Here is a 17,654-nt window from a genome sequence, read left to right on the forward strand (position 1 = left end):
TCAATGCTGCAGACCAGTCAATCTGACCAGTCAATCAATCAGACCCATGGTCTGATCAGCATCAACATAACCACACTACAGGCTCTGTTTAATGGGCTTGATGTATGACACTGAAGATGTGCTGATACTGCAGCTGCTCTGTGGTATTACAGCATGTGACTGTGTGTGTGTTTCCTCTGTCAGCTGCAGAGCAACATTCAAACTCAGATATTTTAAGGAACTAAGGAAGGAAGCTGCTCTGTGGAAAATAAAAACACAAACCAGGAACTTCATCCACAGAGCAGCTTCATGTCAACATTCTTATTTTTAAACATTATAGAATAGAATAGTTTGTGGTCACAGACCTCTGCAGGAATGAAGGTGGATCTCTGCTCTGAAAGGAAAAACACCAAGACACATATGAACCAGGCTGTAATAAAATACATTGCATGAGGTGTTGAAACAGTCTGCTGAGAGAAACAGGAAGAACGACCTCATGGTATGCTGCTTCTTTATTACACCGTACTTAATAATACCTAGGTGCAGACATGTCTTTGTTCAGACTGTAGTCTGTAACAGCTCAGTTCACTTCAAACACTTCATCCTTTCATCACATTACATAAGTATGATCACTTTTGCCTGCTGTGGTGGTTTCATAGAGACAAGGGGGCGGAGCTGCTGGATCACAGTGGTGCAGTCAGACTGAGCTATGTCACTGTGGGGGATTACCTTTGACGAGTAATTTGAGTAATGTGGGCGGAGTCTCTGGAGTCTGGAGCCTGTATATATATTCACACAGCCTCTGGGTTGTCTCACACGCTCACACTCTGTGGATCTCAATGGGCAGTGAGGACGGTTTTCTCTCTTCTGCTTTGACTCTGATCACTTTTCTACTCATTCTCATCGTCACATGTGTGGAAGGTAAGATCATACTGCTACTCTGTGTCTGCTTATTTTTACACTCTAATGAAATATGATCTTTTTTAGTGCATTAACCTCTAATTATAACTCAGTGTTTTCCACCAGTGGTCTATTTTCTGTGCTATAAGGACATATTCACCTAATCTTGCTGTTTCATTAACCTTCTGCATAAATTAACATGCAAAACTTCCGTTGACGGTCAGTGTGTGCAAGTTGTTAGCTGTTCCTGTCCTAATCCAAACCGTGGTCGGGAACACAGGGGAGAACGGTCTCCAGGGCCGAAGGCGGGGTCCTCCGGGGCTGACTCCCACCCTGACTCAGTTGCCGACAATGAAGGATGGTGGTGGTGCACTAAATAACGGAGGTTGGTTGAAGCGTGACTTATTTGGGCTAGTACTGCACATGGAAACATGGGCGTAAAGGGTCTCAAAGTAGCGGCCATTTGCGGCCCGCGAGCCGATATTTTGTGGCCCCCCACTTGACATCAAAGTTTAGTGTTAGTGCGGCCCGCACATTTTTCTCACACGCACTTATTTACTGAGGCTTGTCCTGTGGATTTTATTTTTATTATTAATTGCCCGTCAGTATTTCTCTGATATTTAGTTTGGGATTTTTTTTGAGGAGTGGCAGCCTCCGTTCTGCTCGGCGTGTTGTTTCTGTCTCTGCATGCAGAGGAGTTCCGCCCCCCGACACACACACACACACACACACACACACACACACACACAGGCGTGCGCACACATGTGATCGTACTGCACCAGAGGAATGAGAGCGCGCATTGAAAACTGTGCCGAGCGACGCGCTGTCTGTTGGACAGTTCTCAGCAGCCTGGCTGCTAGTATGTTGACCGTGTGTGTTTTCAGGTGCTGTCTGTGCGCATGTAGCAGTGCTCCGTCAGAATATAGTCCCAGAATGGATCAAACTAGGAGACTGCCGCGTGTTAATCAGCATTTCCATTTGTGCTCGCTGTGAATACGCAGGTCACATGAAGTACTTGGAGTTTCTTTCTTTTCTTTTTAATCAGGATGCTAGTTGAATGGAACACATGTTCTCAGTAGCTGCCCTCACTGTAAACAACACGCCTGACTCCTGACATGTGTCTGTGTGAGGAGCCAGTGAACAACTTCTTTTCATGTTAAAGCAGCTGGACATGTTTTATTTAATTTCTCTTCACAATAGATTTTGTTATTTTAGCCTACATAAATGTCAATGTCTGTACTGTATCTCCAATGGTACAGCAAGTCACTCATTGAGGAATATGACATGCAGTTTATTTAGTAAACAATGTTTAGATTTTAGTCTGAGTGAAACTGAGGGGAATTCAGGCCCAGGAAAATCATCTCTTATCAATTCGATCGATAAGGTAATTCAACTAACGATTATTGAATTCATCAATAATTTGCATCCCTATTCTGACCTGTTATTAATAAAGATTGAGACGATTGGACCAGTTGTACTTTTTTGGAATATTTGAAACCCTTTTTTCTAATGCGGCCTTAATGCAGCCCAGCCTCACCCAGACTATACCCCCAGCGGCCCCCCGGGTAAGTTGACTTTGAGACCCCTGGCGTAAACTTACTTTCCTCCGGTGGCCAGCTAACATCCACCTGGTTGCTCTCCGGCTCACTCTCTCCACCCTTCTCCTTGCTCCTGCGGGCTCCCGACCCTACACGACGCGCCTCCGTGCACGTGCACACCATTCACTCTGAGCTGCAATAGACACATTTCACAAGTGCTGCAGGGGCCGCTTCTGCATTTGTTCACGATTCTGATTAAATTACCCTCTGAGTCAGCAAAATACAGGTGTTGAACTCAAACAGCTAAATACACTCAACAAAAATATAAACGCAACACTTTTGTTTTTGCTCCCATGTTTCATGAGATGGACTTGAAGATCTAAACTTCATTCCAGATACACAATATTACCATTCCTCTCAAACATTGTTCACAAATCTGTCTAAATGTGTGATAGTGAGCACTTCTGCTTTGCTGAGATAATCCATCCCACCTCACAGGTGTGCCACATCAAGATGCTGATCTGACATCATGATTAGTGCACAGGTGTACCTTAAACTGCCCACAATAAAAGGCCACCCTGAAATGTGCATTTTGTTTCTGCTTTATTGGCGGTCTGGGGACTCAGAACCAGTCAGTATCTGGTGTGACCACCATTTGCCTCATGCAGTGCAACACATCTTCTTCGCATAGAGTTTATCAGATTGTCTATTGTGGCCTGTGGAATGTTGGTCCACTCCTCTTCAATGGCTGTGCGAAGTTGCTGGATATTAGTGGGAACTGGTGCACGCTGTCGTATACGCCGGTCAAGCACATCCCAAACATGTTCAATGGGTGACATGTCCGGTGAGTATGCTGGCCATGCAAGAACTGGGACATTTTCAGCTTCCAAGAATTGTGTACAGATCCTTGCAACATGGGGCCGTGCATTATCTTGCTGAAACATGAGGTGATGTTCATGGATGTATGGCACAACAATGGGCCTCAGGATCTCATCACGGTATCTCTGTGCATTCAAAATGCCATCAATAAAATGCACCTGTGTTCTTCGTCCATAACAGATGCCTGCCCATACCATGACCCCACCACCACCATGGGCCACTCGATCCACAACATTGACATCAGCAAAGCGCTCACCCACACGACGCCACACACGCTGTCTGCCATCTGCCCTGAACAATGTAAACCGGGATTCATCCGTGAAGAGAACACCTCTCCAACGTGCTAGACGCCATCGAATGTGAGCATTTGCCCACTCAAGTCTGTTACGGCGACGATCTGGAGTCAGGTTAAGACCCCGATGAGGACGACGAGCATGCAGTTGAGCTTCCCTGAGACAGTTTCTGACAGTTTGTGCAGAAATTGTTTGGTTATGCAAACCAATTGTTTCAGCAGCTGTCTGAGTGGCTGGTCTCAGACGATCTCGGAGGTGAACCTGCTGGATGTGGAGGTCCTGGGCTGGTGTGGTTACTCGTGGTCTGCGGTTGTGAGGCCGGTTGGATGTACTGCCATATTCTCTGAAACGCCTTTGGAGACGGCTTATGGTGGAGAAATGAACATTCAATGCACGAGCAACAGATCTGGTTGACATTCCTGCTGTCAGCATGCCAATTGCACGCTCCCTCAATGCTTGTGGCATCTGTGGCATTTTGCTGTGAGACAAAACTGCACATTTCAGGGTGGCCTTTTATTGTGGGCAGTTTGAGGTACACCTGTGCACTAATCATGATGTCAGATCAGCATCTTGATGTGGCACACCTGTGAGGTGGGATGGATTATCTCAGCAAAGCAGAAGTGCTCACTATCACACATTTAGACAGATTTGTGAACAATGTTTGAGAGGAATGGTAATATTGTGTATCTGGAATGAAGTTTAGATCTTCAAGTCCATCTCATGAAACATGGGAGCAAAAACAAAAGTGTTGCGTTTATATTTTTGTTGAGTGTATTAGCAACGTCCTGATTAGATTTTTTTGCCCCCCGGAGTCAATTGACCTTGAGTATCTGCTGATACTGAGCCCCAATATTTTTGTGCTATAAATGTTACTGAAATGAATTGTGCAACATTGTGTGTCTGTGTGTCGACTGCTGCACTGGTAATTCATGCAAACCACATACTCAACAAACCATACACACTTCATTTCCAACTGGTAACTTTCTCAAAGCTCTATGGAGCCAAATCGGGGTCACAAGTTTTGTTCACTTGATAAGAATAAAATTTATTCAAACACTAAAATTTGATGTTGATTATTTTTCAGTTAACACATTCATATGATTTTTTCAATCATAAAATATATATATATATGTATCAAAAATATTTTGAATAAATTGTTTATTTTCAGGTTTCATTTCAATAAATATTTTTAGATTTAGCGTTTTATTTTCAGATTCTTTGTTTTCAGATTCAAACTTTTTACAGTTTAACATCTTATTTCTTAAGGTTCAAATCCTTTTATCAGTTTCACCTATACCTCCAACCCCACCACGCAAAAATGGGGCCAGAACCTCAAAGGTTAAAAAAGGAGAGGCGAAAGTGAAGAAGAGAATTGAACCAGAAAAGTAAAACTGAAGCTGAAAAAAAGATTTGAACCTGGCCCTAAAGGATTCCTGCTTGACTACTGAGAAGGTTTCAAAATGTCCTCCTTCTTTCTCAGCTCAGTATTGGATCATCGGCTCACCTAAGACCGTTACGGCTGCTCCAGGTGATGATGTCATCCTGACATGTCGCGTGGATCCTGAGTTAAACCTGGCAGAGCGGACAGTGGAGTGGTTAAAGCCCGACCTGCCACCTGACCCCAGAGACCGGCTGAAAGGAGAGGAGTATGTCCATCAGTACAGGGATGCTGGAGAGGTCCTGGACCTGCAGATGGAGGCGTACAGAGGGAGGACCATGATGTTCAAAGACGAACTCAAACATGGAAACATATCGCTCAAAATCTTCAATGTCTCAGAGAAAGACGGAGGAAGATACAGATGCTACATCCCAAAGTTAAAGGGATGGACTCAGTCATCGATCGTTAGTCTGATCATCGGTGAGTTCAACAGAAAATAAGAGTTGTGTTGATTTAATCCCTTTTGTTAAAATACTTTTTTTAATTTGGACTCTTTCATTTTCCAGACAGAGACTTGACTAAAACAGGGACAACAGAGACGACACTGTTCTCCACAAACCTCCAGACTACTGGTCCAAAGGAGGATTTGAATGGTGAGACTGAAGGATCAGAAATCCTGCATTATTTTAATTAAAGTGAACGTTTTAAAAGAACAGGACGAGTCATGTTTACAGCTGCTCTCAAAATCCAAGATGGCGGCTGAGCTTTAGTGCATCTGCTGTTTGGATCAGTTAAACAGAGACTGTTCAGCCTGTCTGTGGACTTGTTGCTGTGTTATTACATTTTTAGGTGTAAAGCAGCAGACACTCACCTCAATGTTCCAGTTTTAGTTTAGTTTTAGTTTTTACAGCACAGGAGGTCTGAGGAGCTCCCACATGGTCCCCTCAAAATCCAAGATGGCGGCTCAGCTTTAGCTGCAGTGTTAGCAGGTGTAAAGCAGCAGACACTAACCTCAAGGTTTCAGTTCCAGCTTTAGTGGATTTCAGTCTCAGTGGTTCTCGTCTCTGTCTCACAGATCTTGGTGGTTCGTCTCATCGGAGCAGGCTGATCCCTCTGGTGGTCTTCCTGGTCCTTCTGGTCCTCGGTGTTGGATCTGGTTTATACGTGTTTGTGTCAAAGCTCCAAAAATCAGAAGTGAGTCAAAGTCTTTAGTTGTTTTGACCTGATGGCCGACAGATGTTTGGGAGACAGGTGTTTGACATGTGTCTCGTCTCTTCTGCTTCCAGGTCAGTAAAGTCCCTCCACTCTAGGTGCCTTGCTCAGGGGGTCTTTGTGAACAGAGAGGACAGCAGCTTCACTCACACACATCTGTTAAAGGGACTTTATCTCCTCCGGCCTCAGATGGACTCACAGGACCTGCAGGAGGAAGGCTGTCATGGTGTGGACAGACACAACTGATGGACATCAGAGTCAAAGCTGCTGCAACAACGTGTCCACTGGGAGACAGACAGAGCTCACAGCTGTCCGTCTTTATTCACATATATTTGAGGACTGAGTTTCTACTGAGTGAACCAAACCAGGGACAGACGATGAGGACGTCTGTCCGTCTGTGGATGCCGGGCTTCATCCATCACGTGGTCCACTCAGTGTTCAGGGTAATGAGACTCTGTGTAAAGAATTTACAGTGAAAGACTGAAGGTTTGAAGGTTTGATATATTGTTATGTTTGTTTATTTTTCATTTAAATTAAATATATTTTATAAACATGCACATTTGTTTGTTAATTTCCCCCATAGGGATTAATAAAGTCAGCCTTAATCCTTAATTAACAAACAATTGCTCAGTTTATGTGGGTGTTATCTCAAATCAGTTTCATATGTATGAATGAGTGAGATTCTTTCAAAGAGGAACCCACAGGTTGGGTTGGCTTTCAGCCAACCACACACCGGTTCCTCAGTGTATCCTGAAAAATGCGTATCATGTGTTGCAACATGATTAACCCATTATATTCCTATGCATGAAATCCTTGTAATTTCATCATTTTTTGTGGTTGTGTTATTGCGCTTAGTAGGCTGTTTTAAGTGTGTGTGCGTGCATGTGTGCATGTGTGTGTGTGTGCATGTGTGTGTGTTTGCCGTTTCATGTGTTTTTGTAGTATGTATGTTGACCTTGTAAAGCTTGTAATGTCTGATGAAGTTTCTGCAGTACACTGTCACAAACAGCCACAAACGCACTCTTTGAAGTACACAAAAACATGCCCCCCCACCTCTTCCTACTGCACTTCAAGGAGGTCAATGTGGAGAGTTAGCCAGCAGCACCTGGCTGCAGTCCTGGCGTCCAGACTCCTCTTTTTCTGGATGTTTCACTTCCCTGAATCTCTCTAGCAGTTACAGGCAGCATCATTTCATCCTGAGCCTCTTCCACATAGAAACACCATCTTCATCTTGCTCCTTGGTTGTCACAGAAATAAAATTATGTTTTCTTCACCTTGACACATTGAAGGGGGCATGTTTTTGTTTACTTGAAAGAGTGGTTGTATGTCTGTGGATGGTATATACTGAAGTAACTTCATCATAAGTTTTAACACCAACAATGACTACTGCAAAGACACATGAAACAGCACACAGATGATAAAACACATGATCATGTTTTCCTCATCACAGGGTAAATACAGCAGCTTCCTCATAGACAGATCGCACTCTCTGTTTTTCCTCTAACTCACCTGCTGGGCTCATTACTGACATTTCCAGTCGCTCTCTGATTAGTTTCCTGCTACAGTCTGCTGCTTTCTGTCATGTGCTGATGACACAGAGCACAGTGCATGCTGGGACACTCTGCAGTCCCTACATTTAACAAAATAAAAGTTTAATCCATCCAAATGTAATGAAATGTTTGATAAATCATTAAACAGCTGATATGACCTCTCTTCATATTATCTACCAGGGTTAGCATGCTAACCAGCTAGCTAGCAGTGAATGGACTCCCTGCTTTAATGACTCTCTGACTCACACAGCACAGCATGCTGACAGGACCTCAGAGCTGAAACCACAGCGCCCCCAGCTGGACAAAGGACTGCTACCACAGCTTGTTGCTGCTCTGACACAGTGGGGGGAGTTAGTGGTGGTTAGAAAGTGAAACACATGAGGCACCAGAGAAAGGTGAACACAACAGTCATGTCTGTGGGAGGCTGACAACCGACACAAGAATACAACCAGAAAATACAGTATTATTAGTAAATCATAAGTCCACATGGTCTTAGAAAAGATAAAGATGTGCACACGCTCACAGAGAGCGGACTGAAGACCAGGAAAAGAGTTTAATGGAGAGATGAATCCAAGTTTGAAATGTCCAGATCCAGGTTACACCCAGGAGAGAAGAGTCCTCTTCTCTCCTGGGTGTAACCTGGACCCAGCTCCTGAGCTGAAAGAACGAGTGCTGAGCTGCTGAAAACTGGGAAACAGGAAGTGGACAGGCTCTCATCAAAAGTCATGAGAAACGTCTGCGTAATAATAAATACATTATTTTCATTCTCTGAAGTGTCAGACACTGGCACTGATTTTTGTTTAAGGACCTTTCTACAATTTTACAGTTGTATGTAAGAAGGTTCTCAGTTCCGATCTGACTGGGGCCTTTCTGTCCATCCAGACGATGATTCCCCTACACTCATACTACACCACCATCCAGCTTTGTTCTCCGCCGCAAATGCTTTAATTGTGTTAAACATTTTAATCGGATTATTCATGATGTTTGATCAGCCCTAATTATTATGTATCCACTTCAAATGTAACTTTGTAACAATTGTGTGCAGTGAAACTGAAAATTTACTGTATTTTACTGTGTCAGCCATGTAGTGTAGTCAATTCAATTCAATTCAATTCAGTTTTATTTATATAGCGCATATTACAATCAGACATTGTCTCAAAGCGCTTCACAGGAACCCCCCTAAGAGCACTGTGGCAAGGAAAAACTCCCTTTAAGAGGAAGAAACCTTGAGCAGGACCCGTCAACTTAAGGGGGAACCAGTCCTGCTGCTAGTCAGAGAGGATGAGGGAGAGAGAGAGAGAGAGAGAGAGGATGAAGGAGAGAGAGAGAGAGGAGAGAGAGAGAGGATGAAGGAGAGAGAGAGAGGAGAGAGAGAGAGAGAGAGAGGAGAGAGGATGAAGGAGAGAGAGAGAGGATGAAGGAGAGAGAGAGAGAGGAGAGAGAGAGAGGATGAAGGAGAGAGAGAGAGGAGAGAGAGAGAGAGAGAGAGGATGAAGGAGAGGGAGAGAGAGAGAGAGTGTAGTCGAACGAGACTGCACGGAGATTCAAATCCCAAACAATCCATGAACCAATAACACACACCACAATGCATTTTATTCACCACTAGATGGCCTACTCGAGCACTGTGTCATTGAAGCCTCGAGTATGAACCTTTTTCTTGAATCAGGTGTCGAAGCTTCAACAAAGCCTCCGAGCTCCGAGAGAACAGGGCGTGTGTTCACTTTAGAAATCTGGCTGACTCTCACTGAGTTTTCTAAATCTCCTCCCTACCTTTAACGGGACTATGACAATGCATTTAACTGCTGGCAGAAGAAGGGGGTTGTTAGAGCCTTGAATGGGTGTGAATGAAGACACAACAACGGAGTTAAGTGCAAAAATAATTATATATTAAATTGCATTATGGCAACAAAATAAATAAATTCAACAGTTATTTGTCTCAACCGGCAGTTCAACAGGTTTCAAAACCTTTCTTATTATCTAAAGCATTAGTGCCGTTAATATAGTCCACACACTAAACAAACGTCCAGCTTTTTCTGTTAAAAATAAATAAAACTGGTCCAAATCCAAATGATCTAAGGTTTCGAGTCCAAGGAGAAACAAAAAAATGAAATGATCTACCAGGTAAGCTCGCAACTTGCTTGCACAAGAAGTTCATTTGATGGGTTCAACAAAACAAAACCTCACCTGCAGGGCCAGAAGTAACAATTAGTCGCCTAATCAATGAAAAAATAATCAGGTCACAATCATTCCAATTCATACATTCAACATTCCAATAACTAAACACACAGTTTAGTAACATTCTCAGCAAAATATTACATTAAAAATCATCCGTTTTAACTGCGCAGTGTTCATGGTGATATCATCGACAGTAACAGAGCGGAGTTTATGGGGGCGGGTGATCGTGGAGGCAGGAAACTCGCTCTGTGATACGTCAACGCCCATAATTATGCATAATTTTAAGTCTGAATATAATTAAAATGAGTGAGTTGTACTGTACAATTGACACTAGGAGGGAGCCTATCACTTGAGACCAGAGTGGTTTTTTACCAGGCTGTAAACATGTTGATTCCTGCTGTGAAGTCAGACATTTTAACATGGGAGTCTATGGGAAATGACTCGCTTTTGGAGCCAGCCCCCAGTGGTTGCAGCGTGAACCCAAGAACACACAACAGTGAATAGGAAGGAGTTGGATTGGGACCACCAACCTTCCGGTTACTGGACAACCCTGCTATACCACTGCGCCACTGCTGCCCCAAGATATGGTCCTTGATTGTAATATGACCGGGATTGCACCATCTGTTGTTAACAAAAACAGCAAGTCCACCACCTCTCCGCTTACCGCTCGGTGCAATCCGTCAGCTTGAATCGTCCCAAATCCCTCGACAGAGACATTGTTGTCGGGAATATCCGTATCCACCCACAGAGGTCCTGAACACATAAGATTCCCAACCAGAAAAGTAGCAGAACTGAAGAAGCCACTTGGGGGAGTGGCGAAACATCATAACATCATAAACTCTTGGAAATGACTATGACCTGGATGAATGAGAGCATCCACAGATATATTTACCACCTTGTTGCTGCTCCAACACAGTTCTTACTGATCCCCACTGTGGGGAGTTTGTTTGTTTGAGGCACCAGAGAAAGGTGAACGCTTGTTAATTACATATTATGAACAGTGCTGGTGTACATGAGCTTGGCCTGTCTTGCTGCAGCAACTGGATCTGGTTTGATGGCTTCATTCGTACAGACGACTATTGTGGTTTCTAAACAACACAGAAAAAAAGATATAATTCAAATATGCATATAAATATAAACAGAATGGTAATAATAAATCAGGTAATATAACACAAGGTACGGGAGCTTGGGCATACATTTACTCAGCAGCACAGGAGTAAACCTACATGCTTCACTACGCACAACTTCGTCTGCATCGAATGTCCGTGTGCTCCAACTGCTCGGTCTCTCTGCCTGCACAGTGCCTAGGCTGCACTGGAGCACTACTGGGAGGGGTTATTAGATGTGCTCACCTGTACCGCCCACAAACATGTGGAAGCAGGGGAACCAACACAAGCTTTTGTTTTAGCAAAGTTGTGATGTCATGATCAGAATACAAGCAGAAAATACAGCATTATTATGTGACGGAGCTCAGGAGGAAGGGGGGAGACTACTTAAGTTGCTAACAACGCCACCTGGGGAGGTGGAGACCTCAAACCCAGGAAATAAGGAAGGCACACAGGTTTGAGTCACACACAGGGCGAGGAACGTGTACCACAAAAGATTATTTAATTCCAAAAGAATAAAATTAGCTGCAGCAAACCAAGTTTAAAATCAATAATCAAATGTGTTGTCAGTTCACAGAAGGAGATGGGTTGAGGCCCTGGAAAATAAAATAAACACTGACAAGGCTGAGGCTCACCGGGGGCAGAGGAACAAACCAAGAAGGGATCAAACTACACACCTGTGACACTACACTCCAACGAAATGACGTGAAGAAAACCCAGCACCAGGGAAGGGGGACCAGCACCGCTGGGCCACAGCTCCTGTACAGCAGAACAAAAGAGAATTAATCACAAATCACAAGGACCCAACCACATCAACAACATGGCAACATAAAAGCACATGAACATGAAGGACTCACTGGAAATGTAGCATTAGCACTGACTACTGTCTAAAAAAGTTGGAATTTCTGAGGTGAACATTTTAAAAGAACAGGATGAGTCATGTTTACAGCTGCAATATAGTGCCCTTAAAATCCAAGATGGCGACTTTAGTTTATCTGACACTCACCTCAATGTTCCAGTTTTAGTGGATTTCAGTCTCAGTGGTTCTCGTCTCTGTCTCACAGATCTTGGTGGTTCGTCTCATCAGAGCAGGCTGATCCCTCTGGTGGTCTTCCTGGTCCTCCTTCTGGTCCTCTGTGTTGGATCTGGTTTATACGTGTTTGTGTCAAAGCTCCAAAAATCAGAAGTGAGTCAAAAGTCTTTAGTTGTTTTTACCTGATGGCCGACAGATGTTTGGGAGACAGGTGTTTGACATGTGTCTCGTCTCTTCTGCTTCCAGGTCAGTAAAGTCCCTCCACTCTAGGTGTCTTGCTCAGGGGGTCTTTGTGAACAGAGAGGACAGCAGCTTCACTCACACACATCTGTTAAAGGGACTTTATCTCCTCCGGCCTCAGATGGACTCACAGGACCTGCAGGAGGAAGGCTGTCATGGTGTGGACAGAAACAACTGATGGACATCAGAGTCAAAGCTGCTGCAACCACGTGTCCACTGGGAGACAGACAGAGCTCACAGCTGTCCGTCTTTATTCACATATATTTGAACTGAGGACTGAGTTTCTACTGAGTGAACCAAACCAGGGACAGACGGTTTAGATGTATATATGTATTTATAGACAAATTGATTTGTATATTTAATGTATATATGTATAGATATATGTTATGTTTATTCATTTTTAATAGAATCAAATACATTTTAATAAACATAGACATTGGTTTGTTAAATCTTTTTAATCTTAATTTTAAATTACAAAACAACTGCTCAGGTTACGTGGTTGTTAATCTCAATCTGTTTTAATGGAAATACTTATTATGAAGATTTTAATTTTGGGTGTGTGATTGAGTCATAAATGAATGAAAATGATTTGTAAACTAAGTTTTATTTGGATGACTCCACATATGTTATAGATTTATAGATCCGTGTTCTCCGGCCTGCAGGACAAGGCTCATGTATCTGCAGTATTGTCCACATTGGAAGAAGACACACCAGCAGTAGTGATCGAAGTCCTGAGGAACATGTGGTGTAGAGATAATGATGAAACTTATTGTACATCAACAAGAAACCAGTGCAAACAGTGCATGTGCATGATTTTAGGACAATTACATGGAAAATATGTCATGTGACATCATGATAGTGAGTGTCTGTAGTGTTTCTGTTCTACAGAGCTATTTATTTATTTTTTTATTTTTTTATTTTAGATACTGTATTAATCCCAGAGGGAAAGTAGAGTCCAGACGCCTTGCTTCAACCTTCTCTACGTATGATGACCTGGATGACTGAGAATCTTCATCAACATACCTCCATCCACCCTGTCACACACACAGGCTCTGGACAGGAGACCAGACCACAACAGGTTAACACACACAGACTAACAACCTTTCACACTCACACCGACAGGCAATTTGGAGGCACCAAGAAACCTGACAAGCACGTCTTCAGAGTGTGGGAGGAAGCTGGAGTACCTGCAGAAAACCCACGCAGGCACAGGGGGAACATCCAAACACACATGGTTAAACTCCTCTGCTGTCTGTCTGCTTCCTGGAGAGACACATGAGACGAACAGGAACATGTGATCATGTTTTCTATCACAGAGTAAATACAGCAGCTTCCTCATAGACAGATCCCCCTCTCTGTTTTTCTTTAAACTCACCTGCTGCACAGAGCACAGTGCATGCTGGGACACTCTGCAGTCCCTACATTTAACAACATGAATGCATCAAGGACTGATGATCAGCAGCACCTGCTGCAGCTCAACTAATTCAATCCCAGGTTAGAGCTGAACTCATGTTCCTGTTAAAGAACTCATGGCACAGGGAAGAAAGAACAAAAGGTTCAATACAACCCACTATGAGCAGGTGTTTTTTGCACAGGGGTAAGATGCTGGTGGAGCTGCGAAATGTCCCAGCATGCACTGCATCACTGTCACTGTGAGCAGCTGTGAGCAGATGATCACGTGTTCCCTGTTGTGTCCTGCTGATCAGGAAGGAGGTCTTAATGTTTTTAATGTAACATTATAGGCACAATTTATTTAATATAATTTCAGTTCAATTATTGATGATTAGTCATTTCATGGGCTGATATTATTAAAAATAAGTCATGTTTTATATGTTTATATATATATTGTATATGTTTATAGTTTGCACCTTTATGTATTTATGGGCATAAGCTCCGGTGGAAGGTTTTATTGGACAAGCAACTGTTGTTGTTGTTAAACTGTTGTTCTCTGGAACAGACTGTAGGTAAACGTTAGCTCCATTCACAAGGTGTGGTTAAAAACAAAACAAACCTGGAGGCAGTGAATCATCTGCAGAAAGTGGGAAAGCCTGTTCCACTGTTTAGTGTATGGTGTTCTATAAACTGATAGAAAAATGAAACAGAAACACTACACACTATCACTATCATGATAGCATTGTCCTGTAGGCCGAGCAGGAGACCACTGATTAATCCTATAATATAAACATCTATCAACAATGAATTGATTTTCCTTAGTGCAGCTTCTGTAAGAACACATGAGTGCAAACATGTCTTTGTTCAGACTGCATCACTTCACAGACAGTGATCGTCTATAACAGCTCAGTTCACTTCAAACACTTCAGACACTTCATCCTTTCATCGTCCTCGTGAGGATTTCATCAGATTACATAAGTATGATCATATTGTTCCATTGTAATCAGGTCTTGTGACTGTTTGAGTCTGTGGACACATATTGATTTTATTCTATGATTATTTTACATAAGAGCAGAAATAATAATGGAGATTGTTATTGTTTGCCTGCTGTGGTGGTTTCATAGAGACAAGGGGCGGAGCTGCTGGATCACAGTGGTGCAGTCAGACTGAGCTACGTCACTGTGGGGATTCCCTTTGACCGAGTAATTTGAGTAATGTGGGCGGAGTCTCTCTGAAGTCACGTGCCTGTAGTGAGTCTCTGTGGGCGGAGTGGTTTCAGAGTTATATATTCACACAGCCTCTGGGTTGTTTCACACGCTGACACTCTGTGGATCTCAATGGGCAGTGAGGACGGTTTTCTCTCTTCTGCTCTGACTCTGATCACTTTTCTACTCATTCTCATCGTCACATGTGTGGAAGGTAAGATCATACTGCTACTTATTTTACACTTTAATGATATATTATCATCTTTAACATGTGTTATGTTCTATTACCTGTTAAACATGGAGGATATCATCTGTGGAATTAGCACATAGAAAGAAGTGACTTTGATTTATAAATGTGTCTGTTATTCTCCTGCTTGTTTTTTCCCACATGTGTTAACAGCAGACAACAGAAAACATGTGCTGCATCAACTATTCTAATATTTAAGGTGAAACCTTGTTTCATGGTGTTTATAACAGGACAGTCCATCAGAGTATGAATATCACACTGTGGGAATAGAGGTCAGGTTTCAGTCTGAGGTAGCATGGATCCAGTCTCTGTCATTAGCTGAAGCTGTTGTGTCCTGATGAAGAGGCTTATACAGTCCTAATCCAGATGTTTAATACAGAACTCTTAAGTCTGAATCTTCAGTTCTGGTTTTCTCTCTTCTGCTTTGACTCTGATCACTTTTCTACTAATTTTCATCCTCACATATGTGGAAGGTAAGATCATACTGCTACTCTGTCTCTGCTTATTTCTACACTGTATTGAAATAAATATTATGTTAGTGTCTAAATAAAATGTGAAGTATTAGTGCTGCACTATATGAACCAGCAGGAACACAGAAAGTCTCAGATTAAAGTGTTTCCTGCTGAAGTTGTTGCAGAGTTATGGTGGAAGGGTTTTATGTGTGAGCACAGATGGTCTCATTCTGTCTCTCTAATTTTTTATTTTTTTATTTTTTTTATTTTAGATACTGTATTAATCCCAGAGGGAAATTCTTTACGGCTGCTGCCAAGCAGTGTCATACAATGACTAGCAAGGCGCGCCACAGGCTAGGGTGAAGTGTCTTGCCCAAGAACACACAACAGTGACTAGGGAGGAGTTGGGATCGAACCACCAACCTTCCGGTTACTAGACAACATTGCAGATCTAACGGCAGTGACCATGGAGAGGTTTGTTGTGGCCTTGCTGGTTGTCTTCTCTGTGGAAGGTAAGGTCATCTAGTCCCTCTGTCCTTCATCCACAACATAGCATCATAGAAATGGGCCCTAAAGGATTCCTGCTTGACTAATGAGAAGGTTTCAAAATGTCCTCCTTCTTTCTCAGGTCAGTATCGGGTCATAGGCTCACCTAAGACTGTTACAGCTGCTCCAGGTGATGATGTCATCCTGACATGTCGCGTGGATCCTGAGTTAAACCTGGCAGAGCGGACAGTGGAGTGGTTAAAGCCCGACCTGCCACCTGACCCCAGAGACCGGCTGAGAGGAGAGGAGTATGTCCATCAGTACAGGGATGCTGGAGAGGTCCTGGACCTGCAGATGGAGGCGTACAGAGGGAGGACCATGCTGTTCAAAGACGAACTCAAACATGGAAACATATCGCTCAAAATCTTCAACGTCTCAGAGGAAGATGGAGGAAGATACAGATGCTACATCCCAAAGTTAAAGGGATGGACTCAGTCATCGATCGTTAGTCTGATCATTGGTGAGTAAGCAACATCAGTGACTTCAACAACTCTTCTTTAAATGTTATTTTCATGAATAAGTCTGAATCTTTTGTTCTTCCAGAAGCAAAACCAGCTAAAACAGGGACGACAGAGACACCACTGGATCCCAGAAACCACCAAACTCCAAAGGAGGAATTTGATGGTGAGACTTAAACAAAGATCAAAACTCTGTAAAAAATCCAGCATTATTTCATTATATTTTCTCTCTTTAGGCTTGAAAATCTGACCTCTATGTGACCTTCAGTGTGTTTGCAGGTCTTGGCTGAATGAAACACAGTGTTAGCAGCTGTAAAGCAGCAGACACTCACCTCAATGTTCCAGTTTTAGTGGATTTCAGTCTCAGTGGTTCTCGTCTCTGTCTCACAGATCTTGGTGGTTCGTCTCATCGGAGCAGGCTGATCCCTCTGGTGGTCTTCCTGGTCCTTCTGGTCCTCTGTGTTGGATCTGGTTTATACATGTTTGTGTCAAAGCACCAAAAATCAGAAGTGAGTCAAAAGTATTTAGTTGTTTTTACCTGATGGCCGACAGATGTTTGGGAGACAGGTGTTTGACATGTGTCTCGTCTCTTCTGCTTCCAGGTCAGTAAAGTCCCTCCACTCTAGGTGTCTTGCTCAGGGGGTCTTTGTGAACAGAGAGGACAGCAGCTTCACTCACACACATCTGTTAAAGGGACTTTATGTCCTCCGGCCTCAGATGGACTCACAGGACCTGCAGGAGGAAGGCTGTCATGGTGTGGACAGACACAACTGATGGACATCAGAGTCATAGCTTGAAAACATGCTAAAATTGCTTTAGATGTATATATGTATTTATAGATTTGTATATTTAATGTATATATGTCTAGATATATGTTGATATGTTTATTTATTTTTATTACAATCAAATACATTTTAGTAAACATGAATGTAGACAGATCCCCCTCTCTGTTTTTCTTTAAACTCACCTGCTGCACAGAGCACAGTGCATGCTGGGACACTGCAGTCCCTACATTTAACAAAATAAAAGTTTAATCGATCCAAATATAATGAAATGTTTGATAAGACATTA

At 42.9% G+C, this 17,654-nt stretch overlaps 2 protein-coding genes across 3 annotated transcripts; both read left to right on the forward strand.

Moving 5' to 3' along the window:
* The first annotated feature begins 796 nt into the window (after positions 1–796).
* LOC114435765 (butyrophilin-like protein 2) lies at positions 797–6,543 on the forward strand. Its single transcript, XM_028405712.1, has 5 exons — positions 797–900; positions 5,070–5,447; positions 5,534–5,620; positions 6,043–6,161; positions 6,254–6,543. Exons 1-5 carry the CDS (start codon positions 819–821, stop codon positions 6,275–6,277), a joined length of 690 nt encoding a protein of 229 aa, XP_028261513.1. The 5' UTR covers positions 797–818; the 3' UTR covers positions 6,278–6,543.
* A 9,183-nt stretch (positions 6,544–15,726) lies between these two features.
* LOC114435772 (butyrophilin-like protein 2) lies at positions 15,727–17,363 on the forward strand. 2 transcript variants are annotated; one of them, XM_028405721.1, is made up of 5 exons: positions 15,727–16,091; positions 16,208–16,585; positions 16,669–16,749; positions 16,974–17,092; positions 17,186–17,363. In XM_028405721.1, the coding sequence occupies exons 1-5, from the start codon at positions 16,046–16,048 to the stop codon at positions 17,207–17,209; spliced, it is 648 nt and encodes a 215-aa protein (XP_028261522.1). In that variant the 5' UTR covers positions 15,727–16,045; the 3' UTR covers positions 17,210–17,363. The 2 variants fall into 2 exon arrangements, with proteins under 2 accessions (XP_028261522.1, XP_028261523.1); XM_028405722.1 differs by lacking the exons at positions 16,974–17,092; positions 17,186–17,363 and adding an exon at positions 16,820–16,886.
* Positions 17,364–17,654: the final 291 nt, after the last annotated feature.

The sequence above is a fragment of the Parambassis ranga genome, chromosome 5 (genome assembly GCF_900634625.1).
Source record: "Parambassis ranga chromosome 5, fParRan2.1, whole genome shotgun sequence".
NCBI lineage: Eukaryota > Metazoa > Chordata > Actinopteri > Ambassidae > Parambassis > Parambassis ranga.